This window comes from Oncorhynchus kisutch, linkage group LG16 (assembly GCF_002021735.2).
Source record: "Oncorhynchus kisutch isolate 150728-3 linkage group LG16, Okis_V2, whole genome shotgun sequence".
In the NCBI taxonomy this organism is placed as follows: domain Eukaryota; kingdom Metazoa; phylum Chordata; class Actinopteri; order Salmoniformes; family Salmonidae; genus Oncorhynchus; species Oncorhynchus kisutch.
Genome location: NC_034189.2, coordinates 18186682 through 18203965, shown reverse-complemented (window position 1 = coordinate 18203965; position 17284 = coordinate 18186682). Strand labels below are relative to the sequence as shown.

The following is a 17284-nucleotide window of genomic DNA, read 5'->3' as shown; positions in this document are numbered from 1 at the left end:
GTACCAGTACCGAGTCAATGTGGAGGCTATATACAGGGGGTACCAGTACCGAGTCAATGTGGAGGCTATATACAGGGGGTACCGGTACAGAGTCAATGTGGAGGCTATATACAGGGGGTACCAGTACCGAGTCAATGTGGAGGCTATATACAGGGTCAATGTGCAGGGGTCTAGGTTAGTCAAGGTCATTTGTAAAGTGATAATAAATAGATAATAAACAGCGAGTAGCAGCATTGTAAAAACAGATGGGGGGGGGGGGGGTTAATGTAAATAGTCCGGGTGGCCATTTGATTAATTGTTCAGCAGTCTTATGGCTTGGGGGTAGAAACTGTTAAGGAGCCTTTTTGTGCAAAACCCCATTGATCATAATATTTTGAGTGTATGGAATTGAGTGCATGGAATTTTTCCAATTGCTACAGTGAGAAATCAAATAAATTCTACTTTCACTCTTACTTTGCGTGAAAAGTAATCTGCTAATGCCTAGGCTAATGTTCCATTACTGGAAATAACATGATGCAATTTCCTATAAAATGGTGGGTCATAATGTTAGCAGAGAAAGCTGAGTCACTGTGAGAGAAAGCTGAGTCACTGTGAGAGAAAGCTGAGTCACTGTATGTTTACAGAGAGATTCACAATGCCCAGTGTCTATTTGGTGTATACAGTATGTCTTCAGTGTTTAATACCGTGACTCACCTTGTTACAGGGAGACTCAGTGCAAACCTGTCAAGGAGATAGAACATGGAATGGGGCTCAGCCTACCTGTGTCGGTAAGTGTGTGCGGGTTTGAGCACACGTCCAATCCGTTCATTCATGCAATGCTTTTATGAACCCCATTTAACTCCAGTTTCCTTCTTCCATCTTGTGCGTCCTCAGCTGTGTCGTGTGGCCCACCTCCCTCAGTGGAGAATGCAGAGTTACAGGCATCAGGGGAGACGTACCAGAGTAGCGTCAGCTATGTTTGCAACCCTGGCCTACATCTAATTGGTGCACAGAACCTCACCTGTTTGGCCAACGGAACATGGAGTTGGCCTGCACCAACGTGTGAAGGTATGAGTTATTCCTACTTCATCGTATTGTCCACAGTCTGTATCTGTTCAAATGTCTCCTAAGCAATGGTTTTGGAAATGTGTGACAAGGCAACTTGAAATGTGAAGCATGGAAAATCAAGGTTCTTTATTACCCTCCCCTCTCTCTCTTTCTCCATCTTTCTCTCCCTCTTCTTCTCTCCCCTCTCCCTCTCTACCTCTCTATCCTTCTCCCACTCTCCCTCTCAGTTGGCCAGGGTTGTAACATCCCCAAGGAGTTGTTGAATGGCAGGGTGCAGGAGCAGAGCCTGACCACCGGGCGTGCTGTAGCATTTCAGTGTGATAAAGGCTACGCCCTACAGGGGGATGCTCTGGTGGCATGTATGGGCGATGGGACATGGAGCTCCATCTTCCCCTTCTGTCAACGTAAGACTCTGAGACAAACATGAATGTGTTCGAATCTCTTCTTTTTCTTCTTGCTTCATAGAATCAGGGCAGGAGTTTTTCTTGGTCAGGTCACATGGTCAGGGAAACCTCCTGACAGAATAAAAGAGACAGCTGATGGTTTTATCTTATTCATTTAGCACAGGCTCTGTACTTACTAGTGGTTTGCACCCAATCTACACTGAGAACAAACCAGAGAAAACCAAAAGTATTTCCACACCTCACATTCTTTAGGGGTTTGGACATCAGCTTTGCACAACAGACCACACAGGGTGGGGAGGGTTGACAAACACACACACTAATACCACACCACAGAGGAAGGGGAGGGTTGACAAACACACACACACACACACACAAATACCACACCACAGAGGGAGGGAAGGGAGCGCCAACACACACACACACACACCACAGAGGGAGGGGAGGGAGGGCCGACACAGAATGCCTGTAATACTTTGCAACATCAACACTGTTTGACAGGCAGTTTCAAAACTGTAGCCAATGCCCTGAAAGTAATGTGATTAAGGCTGCTTACACAGGCAGACAAATTCAGATATTTTGTCCACTAATTGGTCTTTTGACCAATCACATCAGATCTTTTAACATCAGATTCTTTTAAAGAATCAATAAAGACCCTTTATTGAAAAAAATACCAAGTCAAATCAAATTTGATTTGTCACATCCACATGGTATATGTGCAGATTTTAATGCGAGTGTAGAGAAATGCTTGTGCTTCTAGTTCCGACAATGCAGTAATATCCAACGAGTAACCTAACTAACAATTCCACAACAGCTACTTTATACACACAAGTGTAAAATAATTAATAAGAATATGTACATCAAAAGAAAAATATATGAATAAGTGATGGTATAGAATGGCATAGGCAAGATGCAGTGGATGGTATAGAGTACAGTATATACATATGAGATGAGTAATGTAGGATATGTAAACATGATATGAAGTGCCATCGATGTGTCTGCTTGGGGGGATATATGCGGCTGTGATTATAATCGAAGAGAATTCTCTAGGTAGATAACGCGGTCGGCATTTGCTTGTGAGAAATTCTAAGTCAGGTGAACAGAAGGACTTGAGTTCCTGTATGTTGTTATGATCACACCACGTCTCGTTAATCATAAGGCATACCCCCCGCCCTTGTTCTTACCAGAAAGATGCTTGTTTTGGGCCTGTGTACCAGAAAGATGCTTGTTTTGGGCCTGTGTACCAGAAAGATGCTTGTTTTGGGCCTGTGTACCAGAAAGATGCTTGTTTTCTGCCTGTGTAAACGCAGTATAAGAGCACTGATGGCTGATTAAGGTTAAATGAAATGACAGCCTGACCTGGTGTATCTAAGCTCCTTAGATTAGGTTTCTTTGACACGATCATTAGGCAAGTTTCCAGGTTTAAAAAGCTATGTAGCAACATGTGTAATGGAAATGGCCGCTATCGAATACATTTTATAAAGATCGTTTTTATCCGTTCAACAGGGGTGGATTTGTATGTTGTCAAATTTTCTTTATTGCGACAAGTGGAAAATATGTTTTTCGAATAAATTATGTTGCCAAATCAAGGTACGCAGGTGATGTGATGTCATTACGCAACTATAAAGCTCTACTACTGATTTAATCCTAAACGCCTACTGCTTGCTAAATCTATTTTTCAACTCTAAAAAGAATGTGTCATTGCAGGACAGGGGGGATTGTCTGGACTTTCGAGACTGCCTGAATTGCTTCGCCTTGCTTTTTGGTTGGCTGGATGCAAGTTTCACCATTCAATTTGTTTCCAGATTTACAGCAGGAGTGCAAGTCTCACCATGACGATACGTTGGCACATGATCATTATTAGAATGGCAAATATTAGTCAATTCTTGCATTCTATCCATGCTGGCTTTTGCGGGTTACCTGAGATGTGAAACAGATCAGTGGGAGGGGCATAGGCAACAGGCTGTCACCTATTTATTATTATTTATAATGACGGCCTACCACGGGCGACTGTGAGCCGCCCTATGGGACTCCAAATCACGGCCGGATGTGATGCATCCTGGATTTGAACCAGGGACTGTAGTGACACCTCTTGCACTGAGATGCAGTGCCTTAGACCGCTGCACCACTCAGGAGTCCAATGTGCAATTAGCCTAAATGGATCATGGAAACCAGTTCATTTTTATCCACCATCATCATACCCTGTATACACACATTCATACATATTTTTTAAATTTTTTATTTTACTAGGCAAGTCAGTTAAGAACAAATTCTTATTTTCAATGACGGCCTAGGAACAGTGGGTTAACTGCCTGTTCAAGGGCAGAACGACAGATTTTGTACCTTGTCAGCTCGGGGATTTGAACTTGCACCCTTTCGGTTACTAGTCCAATGCTCTAACCACTAGGCTACACTGCCGCCCCATATTCATGCTCCCCTACTGCTATTCCCCCCTCCATTTGTCATGTCTACATCGTAATCCAATACTCTAATCTGTGTCTCCCCATGCAGCCAAACCATGTCCCCCTCCCCCTGGATGGAAGGGGAGCAGTGGGAGTGTTACCACTTCTAAACGGCTGTTCTACGTGGGTCAGTCATTACCGTTCACCTGTCCCAAGGGCCACCAGGGAAAAGGCACCGCCTCCATCACCTGTAGGAGCGACCAGACATGGACCCCAGTCAGCACTGCCTGTGAGAGTGAGTAGAGGCTTTAAATTACTGTTCTTCAAGCCTGGTCCTGGAGATCCACATGGGGTGTAGGGTTTTGTTCCAGCCCAGTACTAACACAGCCAATCAGCTCATTATTGTACAAGAGAATGTGTTGCCAACTACCTTTTTTTTAGCTGGTTAACTAAAGTTAATAAATAAACCATTAACCACTAAACTAGTGCAGGGCCAGCCTTAGTGACATTGGCAGAAAGCAGATGTTTCTGGTTTTTAGGGATACAGTATTTTCAGACTAACTTCTGTGGAGACTTTGCTCAGGCATCTTTCTATGCCTGCTCAGTTAGGTTAGCGCAGGGCTAGAACGAAAGCCTGAACACAGAACCTACCTCATCAGGACAACCCAGTATACTACGCCGAGAGTGTCTGGTCATATGACTGGTAGGTAGGTGCTACACCAACCCCTCCACCACATATTAGTATTTCATTACTTCACGTCCCAACGAGGATATTGACATTGGAACGAAACGACAATTTAAAGATAAGGTGTAGCATTCTAGGTCAACATAGAAGGATTGAATCTTACTTCCTCCGTCAACTCTCTCTCTCTCTCTCTCCACATCTGGTACACGTCAAGGTTAGTGTTTTATTAAAAAGAACAGCCATAAAATCAGTGCAGCCATGAAGTGTGTTCTCTAGGTTGTGTCCGAAATGACACTCTGCTCTCTATATAGTGCACTACTTTTAACCCTAGCCCTATGGGCCCTGGTTTTAACAGTAGTGCACTATATAGTGAATATGGTTCCATTTCAGATGCAGTCTACAGTAGGTGGAAGGAACACCCATGTCCCAGAGGGTAGATGTGAGAGATTAGTTACAGTTGAGAATAGTCCACTACTATTGACCAGGGCCCATAGAGCTCTCATCAAAAGTAGTGCACTATATAGGGAAAATAATGCCATTTGGGACGCGATCGAGGGCTGGATTCAAGTATCGTGGAAGATCCGCGTAAGAATGTAAAGGTAATTTCTGGTTGGGCCGACATGCAGCGTTTACCGTGAATGCAGTCTCCACGGTCGCTGGAACATTGCTTTTAATTGCCCTTTCAGATTCCTAGAATCGCTCCACTATCCCTGCTCACAAAGACACCGATATCACTTGAGTCTGTAAAAGAGAAACACATACAGTTGTAGTCGGAAGTTTACATACACTTAAGTTGGAGTCATTAAAACTAGTTTTTCAACCACTCCACAAATTTCTTTGTTAAAAAAACTATAGTTTTGGCAAGTCGGTTAGGACATGTACTTTGTGCATGACACAAGTAACTTTTCCAACAATTGTTAACTAGACGGATTACTTTACTTACAATTCACTGTGTCACAATTCCAGTGGGTCAGAAGTTTACATACACCAAGTTGACTGTGCCTTTTAACAGAGTGGAAAAATCCAGAAAATGATGTCATGGCTTTAGAAGCTTCTGATAGGCTAATTGACATCATTTGAGACAATTGGAGGTGCACCTGTAGATGTATTTCAAGGCCTACCTTCAAACTCAGTGCCTCTTTGGTTGACATCATGGGAAAATCAAAAGAAATCAGCCAAGACCACAGAAAAGAAATTGTAGACCTCCACAAGTCTGGTTCATCCTTGGGAGCAATTTCCAAACGCCTGAAGGTACCACGTTCATTTATACAAACAATAGTACGCAAGTATAAACACAATGGCACCACTCAGCCGTCATACCGCTTAGGAAGGAGACGCGTTCTGTCTCCTAGAGATGAACGTACTTTGGTGCGAAAAGTGCAAATCAATCACAGAACAACAGCAACGGACCTTGTGAAGATGCTGGAGGAAACTGGTACAAAAGTATCTATATCCACATTAAAACGAATCCTATATCGACATAACCTGAAAGGCCGCTCAGCAAGGAAGAAGCCACTGCTCCAAAACTGCCATAAAAAAAGCCAGACTATGGTTTGCAACTGCACAAGATCATACTTTTTGGAGAAATGTCCTCTGGTCTGATGAAAGAAAAATAGAACTGTTCGGCCATAAGGACCATTGTTATATTTGGAGGAAAAAAGGGGGAGGCTTGCAAGCCGAAGAACACCAACCCAACCGTGAAGCACATGGGTAGCAGCATCATGTTGTGGGTGTGCTTTGCTGCAGGAGGGTCTGGTGCTCTTCACAAAATTGATGACCTCATGAGGAAGGGAAAATTGTGTGGATATATTGAAGCAACATCTCAAGACATCAGTCAGGAAGTTAAAGCTTGGTCGCAAATGGGTCTTCTAAATGGACAATGACCCCAAGAATACTTCCAAAGTTGTGGCAAAATGGCTTAAGGACAACAAAGTCAAGGTATTGGAGTGGCCATCACAAAGCCCTGACCTCAAACCCATAGAAAATCTGTGGGCAGAACTGAAAAAGCGTGTCCGAGCAAGGAAGCCTACAAACCTGACTCAGTTACACCAGCTCTGTCAGGAGGAATGGGCCAAAATTCACCCAACTTATTGTGGGAAGCTTGTGGAAGGCTACCTGAAATGTTTGACCCAAGTTAAACAATTTAAAGGCAATGATACCAAATACTAATTGAGTGTATGTAAACTTCGGACCCACTGGGAATGTGATGTAGGAAATAAAAGCTGAAATAAATCATTCTCTCTACTATTATTCTGACATTTCAGATTCTTAAAATAACGTTGTGATCCGAACTGACCTAAGACAGGGCATTTTTACTAAGACTAAATGTCAGGAATTGTGAAAAACTGAGTTTAAATGTATTTGGCTAAGGTGTCTAAACTTCCGACTTCAACTGTAGTGTATTCTCACACAAGCATTTACACATACTGATACACGACTTGACCCATGTACAGAACATGTTCAACTCACACAAGCATTTACACATACTGATATACGACTTGACCCATGTACAGAACATGTTCAACTCACACAAGCATTTTATTAGCAGCTTTGGTTGCTTATATAATATCTCGTGGACGGATCTACGTGGACGGATCTACGTAAACATAACTGGTACCATAGAATCTGTGGGGAAGGAATGTGATGTGTGGAATTACAAGCAGCAGTCGTTCCAGGGCTTAGGCTGTTTTTTTGACAAATCACAATTTTGCAGGCGTAAGCATCTTTCCAATTTTGGAAGGGGAGGGCGTTTCGTCCCATAACATTGCAAAGAGAGAGGGTGGAGCTCGTCATTCTAGCATCTCTTCATCTCTTAACAAGTATGGATCCAGAACTTAATCGCGCCGTTGACCAATTATGTGACACTTTAGTTTAGAGTTAACCAAGGTGACTGTTTAAATAAACTGAATTTACTGCTGTTGTTTCACCCACAACACAGAGGTCAGAAATGTGGAAGCCAGCAGACGGTGAGCACATAGGCCACTTAAAACAAGATTAACATGGGGAAATCTCTGAGGCTCAGGTTGTTTGCAAAGCAAAATCATTGCTGCATATTCTAAACCAATTCCTGTTGCGCTGTGTTTCCTTCCAAGCAAGTGTGTTTCTTGAATGAATGGTGGGAACATACAATTTGGAATTAGAATGGGATTTCTATGCGGATGGATCTGTACATGGACAAGTCTAGCGTAATATATAAAATCCTCTTTAACAGAATGAGTCTCCATTTCTAGTGTGGTGGAAATGATCCAACCATTATGTAGGTTGGTGGAAATCTCCATTGACTGAGGATGAGGAGTCTCCATTATGTAGGTTGGTGGAAATCCCCATTGACTGAGGATGAGGAGTCTCCATTATGTGGGTTGGTGGAAATCTCCATTGACTGAGGATGAGGGGTCTCCATTATGTAGGTTGGTGGAAATCCCCATTGACTGAGGATGAGGAGTCTCCATTATGTAGGTTGGTGGAAATCCCCATTGACTGAGGATGAGGGGTCTCCATTATGTAGGTTGGTGGAAATCCCCATTGACTGAGGATGAGGAGTCTCCATTATGTAGGTTGGTGGAAATCCCCATTGACTGAGGATGAGGGGTCTCCATTATGTAGGTTGGTGGAAATCCCCATTGACTGAGGATGAGGGGTCTCCATTATGTAGGTTGGTGGAAATCCCCATTGACTGAGGATGAGGAGTCTCCATTATGTAGGTTGGTGGAAATCCCCATTGACTGAGGATGAGGGGTCTCCGTTATGTAGGTTGGTGGAAATCCCCATTGACTGAGGATGAGGGGTCTCCATTATGTAGGTTGGTGGAAATCCCCATTGACTGAGGATGAGGAGTCTCCATTATGTAGGTTGGTGGAAATCCCCATTGACTGAGGATGAGGGGTCTCCATTATGTAGGTTGGTGGAAATCCCCATTGACTGAGGATGAGGGGTCTCCATTATGTAGGTTGGTGGAAATCCCCATTGACTGAGGATGAGGAGTCTCCATTATGTAGGTTGGTGGAAATCCCCATTGACTGAGGATGAGGGGTCTCCGTTATGTAGGTTGGTGGAAATCCCCATTGACTGAGGATGAGGGGTCTCCATTATGTAGGTTGGTGGAAATCCCCATTGACTGAGGATGAGGGGTCTCCATTATGTAGGTTGGTGGAAATCCCCATTGACTGAGGATGAGGGGTCTCCATTATGTAGGTTGGTGGAAATCCCCATTGACTGAGGATGAGGGGTCTCCATTATGTAGGTTGGTGGAAATCCCCATTGACTGAGGATGAGGGGTCTCCATTATGTAGGTTGGTAGAAATCCCCATTGACTGAGGATGAGGGGTCTCCATTATGTAGGTTGGTGGAAATCCCCATTGACTGAGGATGAGGGGTCTCCATTATGTAGGTTGGTGGAAATCCCCATTGACTGAGGATGAGGAGTCTCCATTATGTAGGTTGGTGGAAATCCCCATTGACTGAGGATGAGGGGTTTCCGTTATGTAGGTTGGTGGAAATCCCCATTGACTGAGGATGAGGGGTCTCCATTATGTAGGTTGGTGGAAATCCCCATTGACTGAGGATGAGGGGTCTCCATTATGTAGGTTGGTGGAAATCCCCATTGACTGAGGATGAGGGGTCTCCATTATGTAGGTTGGTGGAAATCCCCATTGACTGAGGATGAGGGGTCTCCATTATGTAGGTTGGTGGAAATCCCCATTGACTGAGGATGAGGGGTCTCCATTATGTAGGTTGGTGGAAATCCCCATTGACTGAGGATGAGGGGTCTCCATTATGTAGGTTGGTAGAAATCCCCATTGACTGAGGATGAGGGGTCTCCATTATGTAGGTTGGTGGAAATCCCCATTGACTGAGGATGAGGGGTCTCCATTATGTAGGTTGGTGGAAATCCCCATTGACTGAGGACGAGGGGTCTCCATTATGTAGGTTGGTAGAAATCCCCATTGACTGAGGATGAGGGGTCTCCATTATGTAGGTTGGTGGAAATCCCCATTGACTGAGGACGAGGGGTCTCCATTATGTAGCTGTGTAAAGATGATGTTGAATTATGAACTATATTCATCAATCTGACTCCATTATTAAGTGAAGGCTACAGACCCATAGTCGTATCCAGTGGGGACAGCAGCGGTTGCGATCCACTCAGAACACTATGCATACTATGAATACTATGAATACTATGAATACTATGAATACTATGCATACTATGAATACTATGCACGTGTCCAGGTTTACCGTTATATAATTATTAAGAGATTAAGGGACAAAGAGCTAATATCTTTCAGCCAGTGTCCTAGCATTACATGGCTAAGTTAACCTTAGCTCAGAGATGCACAGTTAGAGATTGAGCATATATGCTATATATATTGTGAATAACATTTACCATTTACACATTTCACCAAATAATAATTCAAGGAATATTAGTCAGAAATGTGAAGACTACGGTTCCTATCCGTTTAAAAGTAATCATTTACGCAATAAGAATACAATTAACAAATGGTACTCAGCAGAAAACTTCACGATAAAAAGAATATAACATATGAGAAGTCTTAACAGCATAGACAGATTCACAACTATGACATACAAACGTACATCAGGAGATTGGTTTACCATGATCAACATTTAAAACCAGCTTTCATTCTTCCAGTAGCGGCAACTACTGTCTCTCCTCTGTCTCTGTCTCTGTCTCTGTCTCTGTCTCTGTCTCTGTCTCTCCTCTGTCTCTGTCTCTCCTCTGTCTCTGTCGCTCCTCTGTCTCTGTCTCTGTCTCTGTCTCTGTCTCTGTCTCTGCCTCTGTCTCTCCTGTCTCTGTCTCTCCTGTCTCTGTCTCTGTCTCTGTCTCTGTCTCTGTCTCTGTCTCTGTCTCTCCTGTCTCTGTCTCTGTCTCTCCTCTGTCTCTGTCTCTCCTCTGTCTCTGTCTCTGTCTCTCCTCTGTCTCTGTCTCTCCTCTGTCTCTGTCTCTGTCTCTGTCTCTGTCTCTGTCTCTGTCTCTGTCTCTGTCTCTGTCTCTGTCTCTGTCTCTGTCTCTGTCTCTCCTCTGTCTCTGTCTCTCCTCTGTCTCTGTCTCTCCTCTGTCTCTGTCTCTCCTGTCTCTGTCTCTCCTCTGTCTCTGTCTCTCCTGTCTCTCCCAGTATGTCCTATCTTCTAATTAACATCACTTTGCGTGGCCCAAAACATTAAAACAAAGCCATACAGCTTCACACACAATCTCTATTCTAATCGCCACACCTCAACAACACTGTATGATAAAAGCTGACCCCCGTGTCGCTCCTCTTTGAACTATTCGCCATCTGACGAACAGAATAACATTTGATCTGTAACAATAAATCCATAGCACTTACAGTACAATAAAACATGTACAAATTCATAGCTCCTTATGAACTATTGAAACAATCCAAACATGACAATTTAATTCATACAGTAACATTCATTTAGTCGATTCAAGTTTCATCAGTCAGATAGTCCCTGATAAGGTGTGTTTGACCTCTGCAGTAGCCCACAGATGGTCTGCCTTCCAAACAATATCATAAATGGTGATTGAGTCATCACGCTGTGCTCCCACGCTAGTCAGTCGCCTTCTCTCATTCTTCCAAGAAACAAGGAGGCATCTGTGCAGTGGGTAACGTGATATGCTGGTCTTTCTGTGATTTTTTGGGATCATGATACTGTGTCAAGTCCACAGTTTTTTTTCTCTCTTTTTACTATACAGAAGTGAATCAACTTGTAACATAACAATATTATAATTGCAGAAACTCAACATGTACATTGATATAGGATCCACCTGCTTACTTACTGCACATTGACCATGGATCCTTACTATCGTCTTCTGTAGTTTTCCATCACTTCCTCTCCTCTTCTCTCCTCTGTCTCTGTCTCTGTCTCTGTTTCTCCTCTGTCTCTGTCTCTCCTCTGTCTCTGTCTCTCCTCTGTCTCTGTCTCTCCTCTGTCTCTGTCTCTCCTCTGTCTCTGTCTCTCCTCTGCCTCTCCTCTGTCTCTGTCTCTGTCTCTGTCTCTGTCTCGTCTCTCCCTCTGTCTCTGTCTCTCCTCTGTCTCTGTCTCTCCTCTGTCTCTGTCTCTGTCTCTCCTCTGTCTCGTCTCTGTCTCTACTCTGTCTCTGTCTCTGTCTCTCCTCTGTCTCTCCTCTGTCTCTGTCTCTCCTCTGTCTCTGTCTCTCCTCTGTCTCTGTCTCTGTCTCTCCTCTGTCTCTGTCTCTGTCTCTCCTCTGTCTCTGTCTCTCCTCTGTCTCTGTCTCTACTCTGTCTCTGTCTCGTCTCTGTCTCTGTCTCGTCTCTGTCTCTACTCTGTCTCTCCTCTGTCTCTGTCTCTGTCTCTGTCTCTGTCTCTGTCTCTGTCTCTGTCTCTGTCTCTGTCTCTGTCTCTGTCTCTGTCTCTGTCTCTGTCTCTGTCTCTCCTCTGTCTCTGTCTCTGTCTCTGTCTCTGTCTCTGTCTCTGTCTCTGTCTCTGTCTCTGTCTCTCCTCTGTCTCTGTCTCTGTGGGCAGCTTGTGTTACACTTGATGAATGGGCTCCATTAAGCAGATCCATTGTGGCGGGCATGTTTGTGACTAATTCTGGGTTTACAGCTGCTATGGAAACCATTTGCAAGGTGTTTACACTGTGTTTTCATTCTCCCTAACTTGCTTGATTCTGTTGTTGTACTGTTGGTATACAGTACCTTGTTGTTTCTTTGTATGGTGTGTAGAGGTAGATATATTTGCATGTCTGTCTGGCTCTAGCTTGTCCAACACTTTGATGTATTCTCATTGGTTGGATTGGCTTTCTAGGCCTTACAAGGAAAATGAACACACACTCTGTTGAGTCACACTCTTCGACATGTCGACACGTCTCTGCATGGCATTACTTTGAAGACTTGACACAGCTGCAATACCTACTTTGTACGACAACCCATTCAATGTGTTATTTACTGATACTGATTTGATTTGAGATGATATTATCCAAACATGACTTCTCTGGCAACACCTCCCATCATCCCTAGGGGGAAAGTTATTCTATTCATGTTTTTTAGTTGAAAAGCAGAGACCGACTTCTTACACGTGTGATAACATGTACATAACATAGGTCTCTAAATGAGTTGGAAGTAACCAGAGGGGCTGTCCGTCCGTTTTGGCACAGGGGTGTCCTGCGGCCCCCCTCTCCACGTGGCCAACGGGGTGGTGCGGGGGGCGGTGTTCCAGTTCGGGGACGTGGCCGTGTACTCGTGTTTCGGAGGGTATGCCGTAGAGGGCCACGGCAGGAGTATGTGTCTGGAAAACAGGACCTGGACCCCCCCTCCCGTCTGCAGAGGTAGAGAGACTGCACCCCTACTGCGACCTAAAAGGAGGGCATCCTGTCTACTCCTGACACCTTGCGTGCCCTCCCCTCCGCTTCACCAGTCCCTTGTGCTGTACACACTCCCTACTCTGCCCGTACACACTTCCCACTTTACTTGTACATACTATACAGATCGTAGGGTTGCCTAGGGATGCCTGTCTCTATGGCACCGTCTGTTGGGTGGCTATGTGGTTTGAACCATTTCTATAAAGAAATTCAGTTTTTTTGAATGCTGTCTTTATCCCAGTGCATGAAGTTGCATGGTCAAGGCCAATCACGGCACGACTACCAGTATCATTATCTCTTTTCTATTTAAACAGTACTAGATATCTTAACTGAATGCTTTCTCTTCTATGGAGCCTCTCTACACGTCAGATGGGGACAGTTTGGAGGATGTCTCAGTACTTTGGCTTCAATCAGGTGTGTGTGTCTTCCTGTTCTCTCCAGCGATGTGTTGGCTGCAGTGCCTGAACGGAGGGGTGTGTCACAGACCCAACACCTGTTCCTGTCTTGAGGGGTGGATGGGTAGACTGTGTGAGGAACGTAAGTATTATCAATTACTCAATCAACCAATCACATTTATTTTGAATGGATGGGCAGACTTGAGGTGTGTGTGTGTGTGTGTGTGTGTGTGTGTGTGTGTGTGTGTGTGTGTGTGTGTGTGTGTGTGTGTGTGTGTGTGTGTGTGTGTGTGTGTGTGTGTGTGTGTGTGTGTGAGAGAGATTTTTTATCTTTATTTCACTTTTGTATATTATCTACCTCACTTGCTTTGACAATGTTAACACATGTTTCCCATGCCGATAAAGCCCCTTCAATTGAATTGAAATGAATTGAGATCTCAGTCCCTCCTCTCATCACAAATAAAGAGTCAGTCAGTGAAAGTGGATCCACACTGCAGCCAGGAACAGACACTGTTTCACTGACTGTGGAGGAATGTACTCAGCTAGCTTTACACAGCCAGAGTAGAGTAGTATGGACTCACATTAGATCGTCTAAAATCACAGAGACACATAAGGAAAATATTTCCCCATCTGTCTGAAAATGTTCACAGACTTTTTGTGTACTCCGTCTTCAGGGTTGGGTAGATTACTTTCTAAATGTAATCTGTTACTAGTTACCTGTCCAAAATTGTCATCAGTAAAGTAACTTTTGGATTACCCAAACTCAGTAATGTAATCTGATTACATGCAGTTACTTTTAGATTAGAATAAGAAAAAAATGTATGTTACCAGTTGAACGACATCTATTGCAGGATCAATCAATGTTAAAGTTTATATAACTGTCCATACATGGATGTTACATTTTATTTTATGGGTTGGTTATGTAGGCTTCTTCTAACCTATCGCTCTCTAATACATATAATATTACGATTAAATTATATCTTTATTAAAAACCAAAGTTTATCAGAATTCCAGTCATTCCAATAAATGTTATATCCCTTAATCTTCAAGAATAGGACTTGGAAATATGGAAGTATAGACTAGCCAAAATGTTTTACCTGAGCATAACCCCAAAACAAAGGACTTATTAGCCAGCCTTACTCTGTTGTTTATGATTTTGTTGTTATGGAGGACCGATTGGGCTCATTGATTCGAGTTGAAAAATAAATGCTGCGCTCACTGAATGGCATGCTTTCAGCACAACTGAAAAATGTATGTCCTATACTGCATTTTCTATAGGCCTACTGTTTACCTTTTTGTTGGTGACACTTTGATATCTTGATAATATGCAGCTGTCTAAAGGGAAAATCCACAGATGAAACAATAACACAATGGCACCCCGCCTCTGTTTTGGGTAAAAAGCTGAGGGATGGGCCTGGAGAAATGTAACCACTCCCCAATTAATAGACAGAGCTACGGATGCAAGGACTGACCATCTATGATATGAAAAGGATTGTTTTAACCATGTTATGAGGCTAAACAATGTTTTTTTTACATTTACAATGTTTACAAACATAGGAGAAAAACAAGTTTATATTTTGGGTTGTGTGACAGTTGAACTGTTCTATTCTTCAAGTATCAATGTATATATATAATTTATAAGTCCAAAAATGGATGTAGCAACTACAGATTGCCCCTTTAAAAGTGTGTGAGTTTGAGCATGTGTCCATTAGGCATGTGGATTTATTTTATCAGCATGAATTAGATTGAACAATAAAAGCCCTACTTTTATTCCATAGGCTTGGACCCGCACTATGCAGCTGTTATTCCATAGGCTTGGACCCGCACTATGCAGCTGTTATTCCATAGGCTTGGACCCGCACTATGCAGCTGTTATTCCATAGGCTTGGACCCGCACTATGCAGCTGTTATTCCATAGGCTTGGACCCGCACTATGCAGCTGTTATTCCATAGGCTTGGACCCGCACTATGCAGCTGTTATTCCATAGGCTTGGACCCGCACTATGCAGCTGTTGAAAGAACACATTTTCACTGGCTGTCCACTGGTTTCAGAAACAATGATTGATCGGCACCTTAAACTTCTCGAATTCAACCATTATTGGGTTCAAATACACATTTAAATTTGTGAACATCCATCCACAACAACCACAATCCGTAAGGCGCAAATAGCTAAATAAGAGAGCGGCAGTGTGATTCACATCAATGCGCTATGTAGGTATCAATAATAAGTGATATCTGTATCACCGTAGACTACACCACTGATGTCATCCTTACCTACAAGCGTTTATTCAAGTTGGATAATCTTTGGATGCTGACAGCAGTCGCACCATTGGAACATATAGCTTGGACTGTAGCCTGTAAAAACCTATTCCTGCTCTTTTCCCGCGATCCATCTAACACATTTGCGGTGTCATCATAGTGGTCTCTGACTTGTGGTCAGATTCGCTCAGGTGGAACAAACTTCAAATTGCCCCTTTTTTCAATGTTGATTTCAATGTCATTGAGAAAACAGAGAAGTGCCAAAGATGTTTTTGATTACAATATTTTTGCTGGTAACGTAACGGATTTCAGTTACCTTTTTTTTGTAATCCCTTACATGTAACGGATTACATGTAGTCTGTTACTCCCCAACCCTGTCTGTCTTCCCCAGTGAGAGAGGTTGAGTCTGAAACCCTATTCACACAGTAGAGAGGTTGAGCCTGAAACCCTATTCACACAGTAGAGAGGTTGAGCCTGAAACCCTATTCACACAGTAGAGAGAGGTTGAGCCTGGAACCCTATTCACACAGTAGAGAGAGGTTGAGCCTGGAACCCTATTCACACAGTAGAGAGAGGTTGAGCCTGAAACCCTATTCACACAGTAGAGAGAGGTTGAGCCTGAAACCCTATTCACACAGTAGAGAGGTTGAGCCTGAAACCCTATTCACACAGTAGAGAGAGGTTGAGCCTGGAACCCTATTCACACAGTAGAAAGGTTGAGTTTGATACAGTGCATTCGGAAAGTATTCAGACCACTTGACATGTTCCACATTTTGTGACGTTACAGCCTTATTCAAAAATGGATTTAAAAAAACCGTTCTCAATCTACAAATAATATCCCATAATGCCAAAGAAAAAAAACGTCAACATCACATGTATATAAGTATTCAGACCCTTTACTCAGTACTTTGTTGAAGCACCTTTGCCAGCAATTACAGCCTTGAGTCTTCTTGGCTATGACGCTACAAGCTTGGCACACCTGTATTTGGAGAGTTTCTCCCATTCTTCTATGCAGATTCTCTCAAGCTCTGTCAGGTTGGATGGGGAGCGTCGCTGCACAGCTATTTTCAGGTCTCTACAAAGATGTTAGATCGGGTTCACGTCCGGGCTCTGGCTGGGCCACTCAAGGACATTCAGAGACTTGTCCCGAAGCCACTCCTGTGTTGTCTTGGCTGTGTGCTTACGGTTGTTGTCCTGTTCTAGGTGAACCTTCACCCCAGTCTAAGGTCCTGAGTGCTCTCGAGCAGGTTTTCATCTCTCTGTACTTTGCTCTGTTCATCTTTCCCTCGATCCTAACTAGTCTCCCAGTCCTTACCGCTGAATAACATCCCCACAGCATGATGCCGCCTTTGTTTCATCAGACCAGAGAATCTTGTTTCTCATGGTCTGACAGTCCTTTGGCAAACTCCAAGAGGGCTGTCATGTGTATTTTACTGAGGAGTGGCTTCCATCTGGCCACTCTACCATAAAGGCCTGGTCGGTGGAGTGCTGCAGAGATAGTTGTCCTTCTGGAAGGTTCTCCCATCTCCACATAGGAACTCTAGAGCTCTATCAGAGTGGCCATCAGGTTCCTGGTCACCTCCCTGACCAAGGCCCTTCTTCCCCGATTGCTCGGGTTTGGCCGGGCGGCCAGCTTTAGGAGTCATGGTGGTTCCAAACTTCTTCCATGTAAGAATGATGGAGGCCACTGTGTTCTTGGGGACGTTCAATGCTGCTGACATTTTTTGGTATCTTTTCCCCAGATCTGTGCCTCGACACAATCC

General features: G+C 43.7%; 1 protein-coding gene across 2 annotated transcripts in view; it reads left to right on the top strand.

Annotated features, from left to right (window-relative positions):
• Positions 1–17284, top strand: part of LOC109906225 (sushi, von Willebrand factor type A, EGF and pentraxin domain-containing protein 1) — a 155671-nt gene that overhangs the window by 128006 nt on the left and 10381 nt on the right. The window contains exons 42-47 of one of the 2 annotated variants that reach the window (XM_031791920.1): positions 704–767; positions 874–1047; positions 1275–1451; positions 3960–4145; positions 12664–12834; positions 13309–13404. In XM_031791920.1, the coding sequence (XP_031647780.1) occupies positions 704–767; positions 874–1047; positions 1275–1451; positions 3960–4145; positions 12664–12834; positions 13309–13404 (868 nt within the window). The remainder of the gene's footprint in view (positions 1–703; positions 768–873; positions 1048–1274; positions 1452–3959; positions 4146–12663; positions 12835–13308; positions 13405–17284) is intronic. The other variant, XM_031791921.1, reaches the window with a different exon arrangement.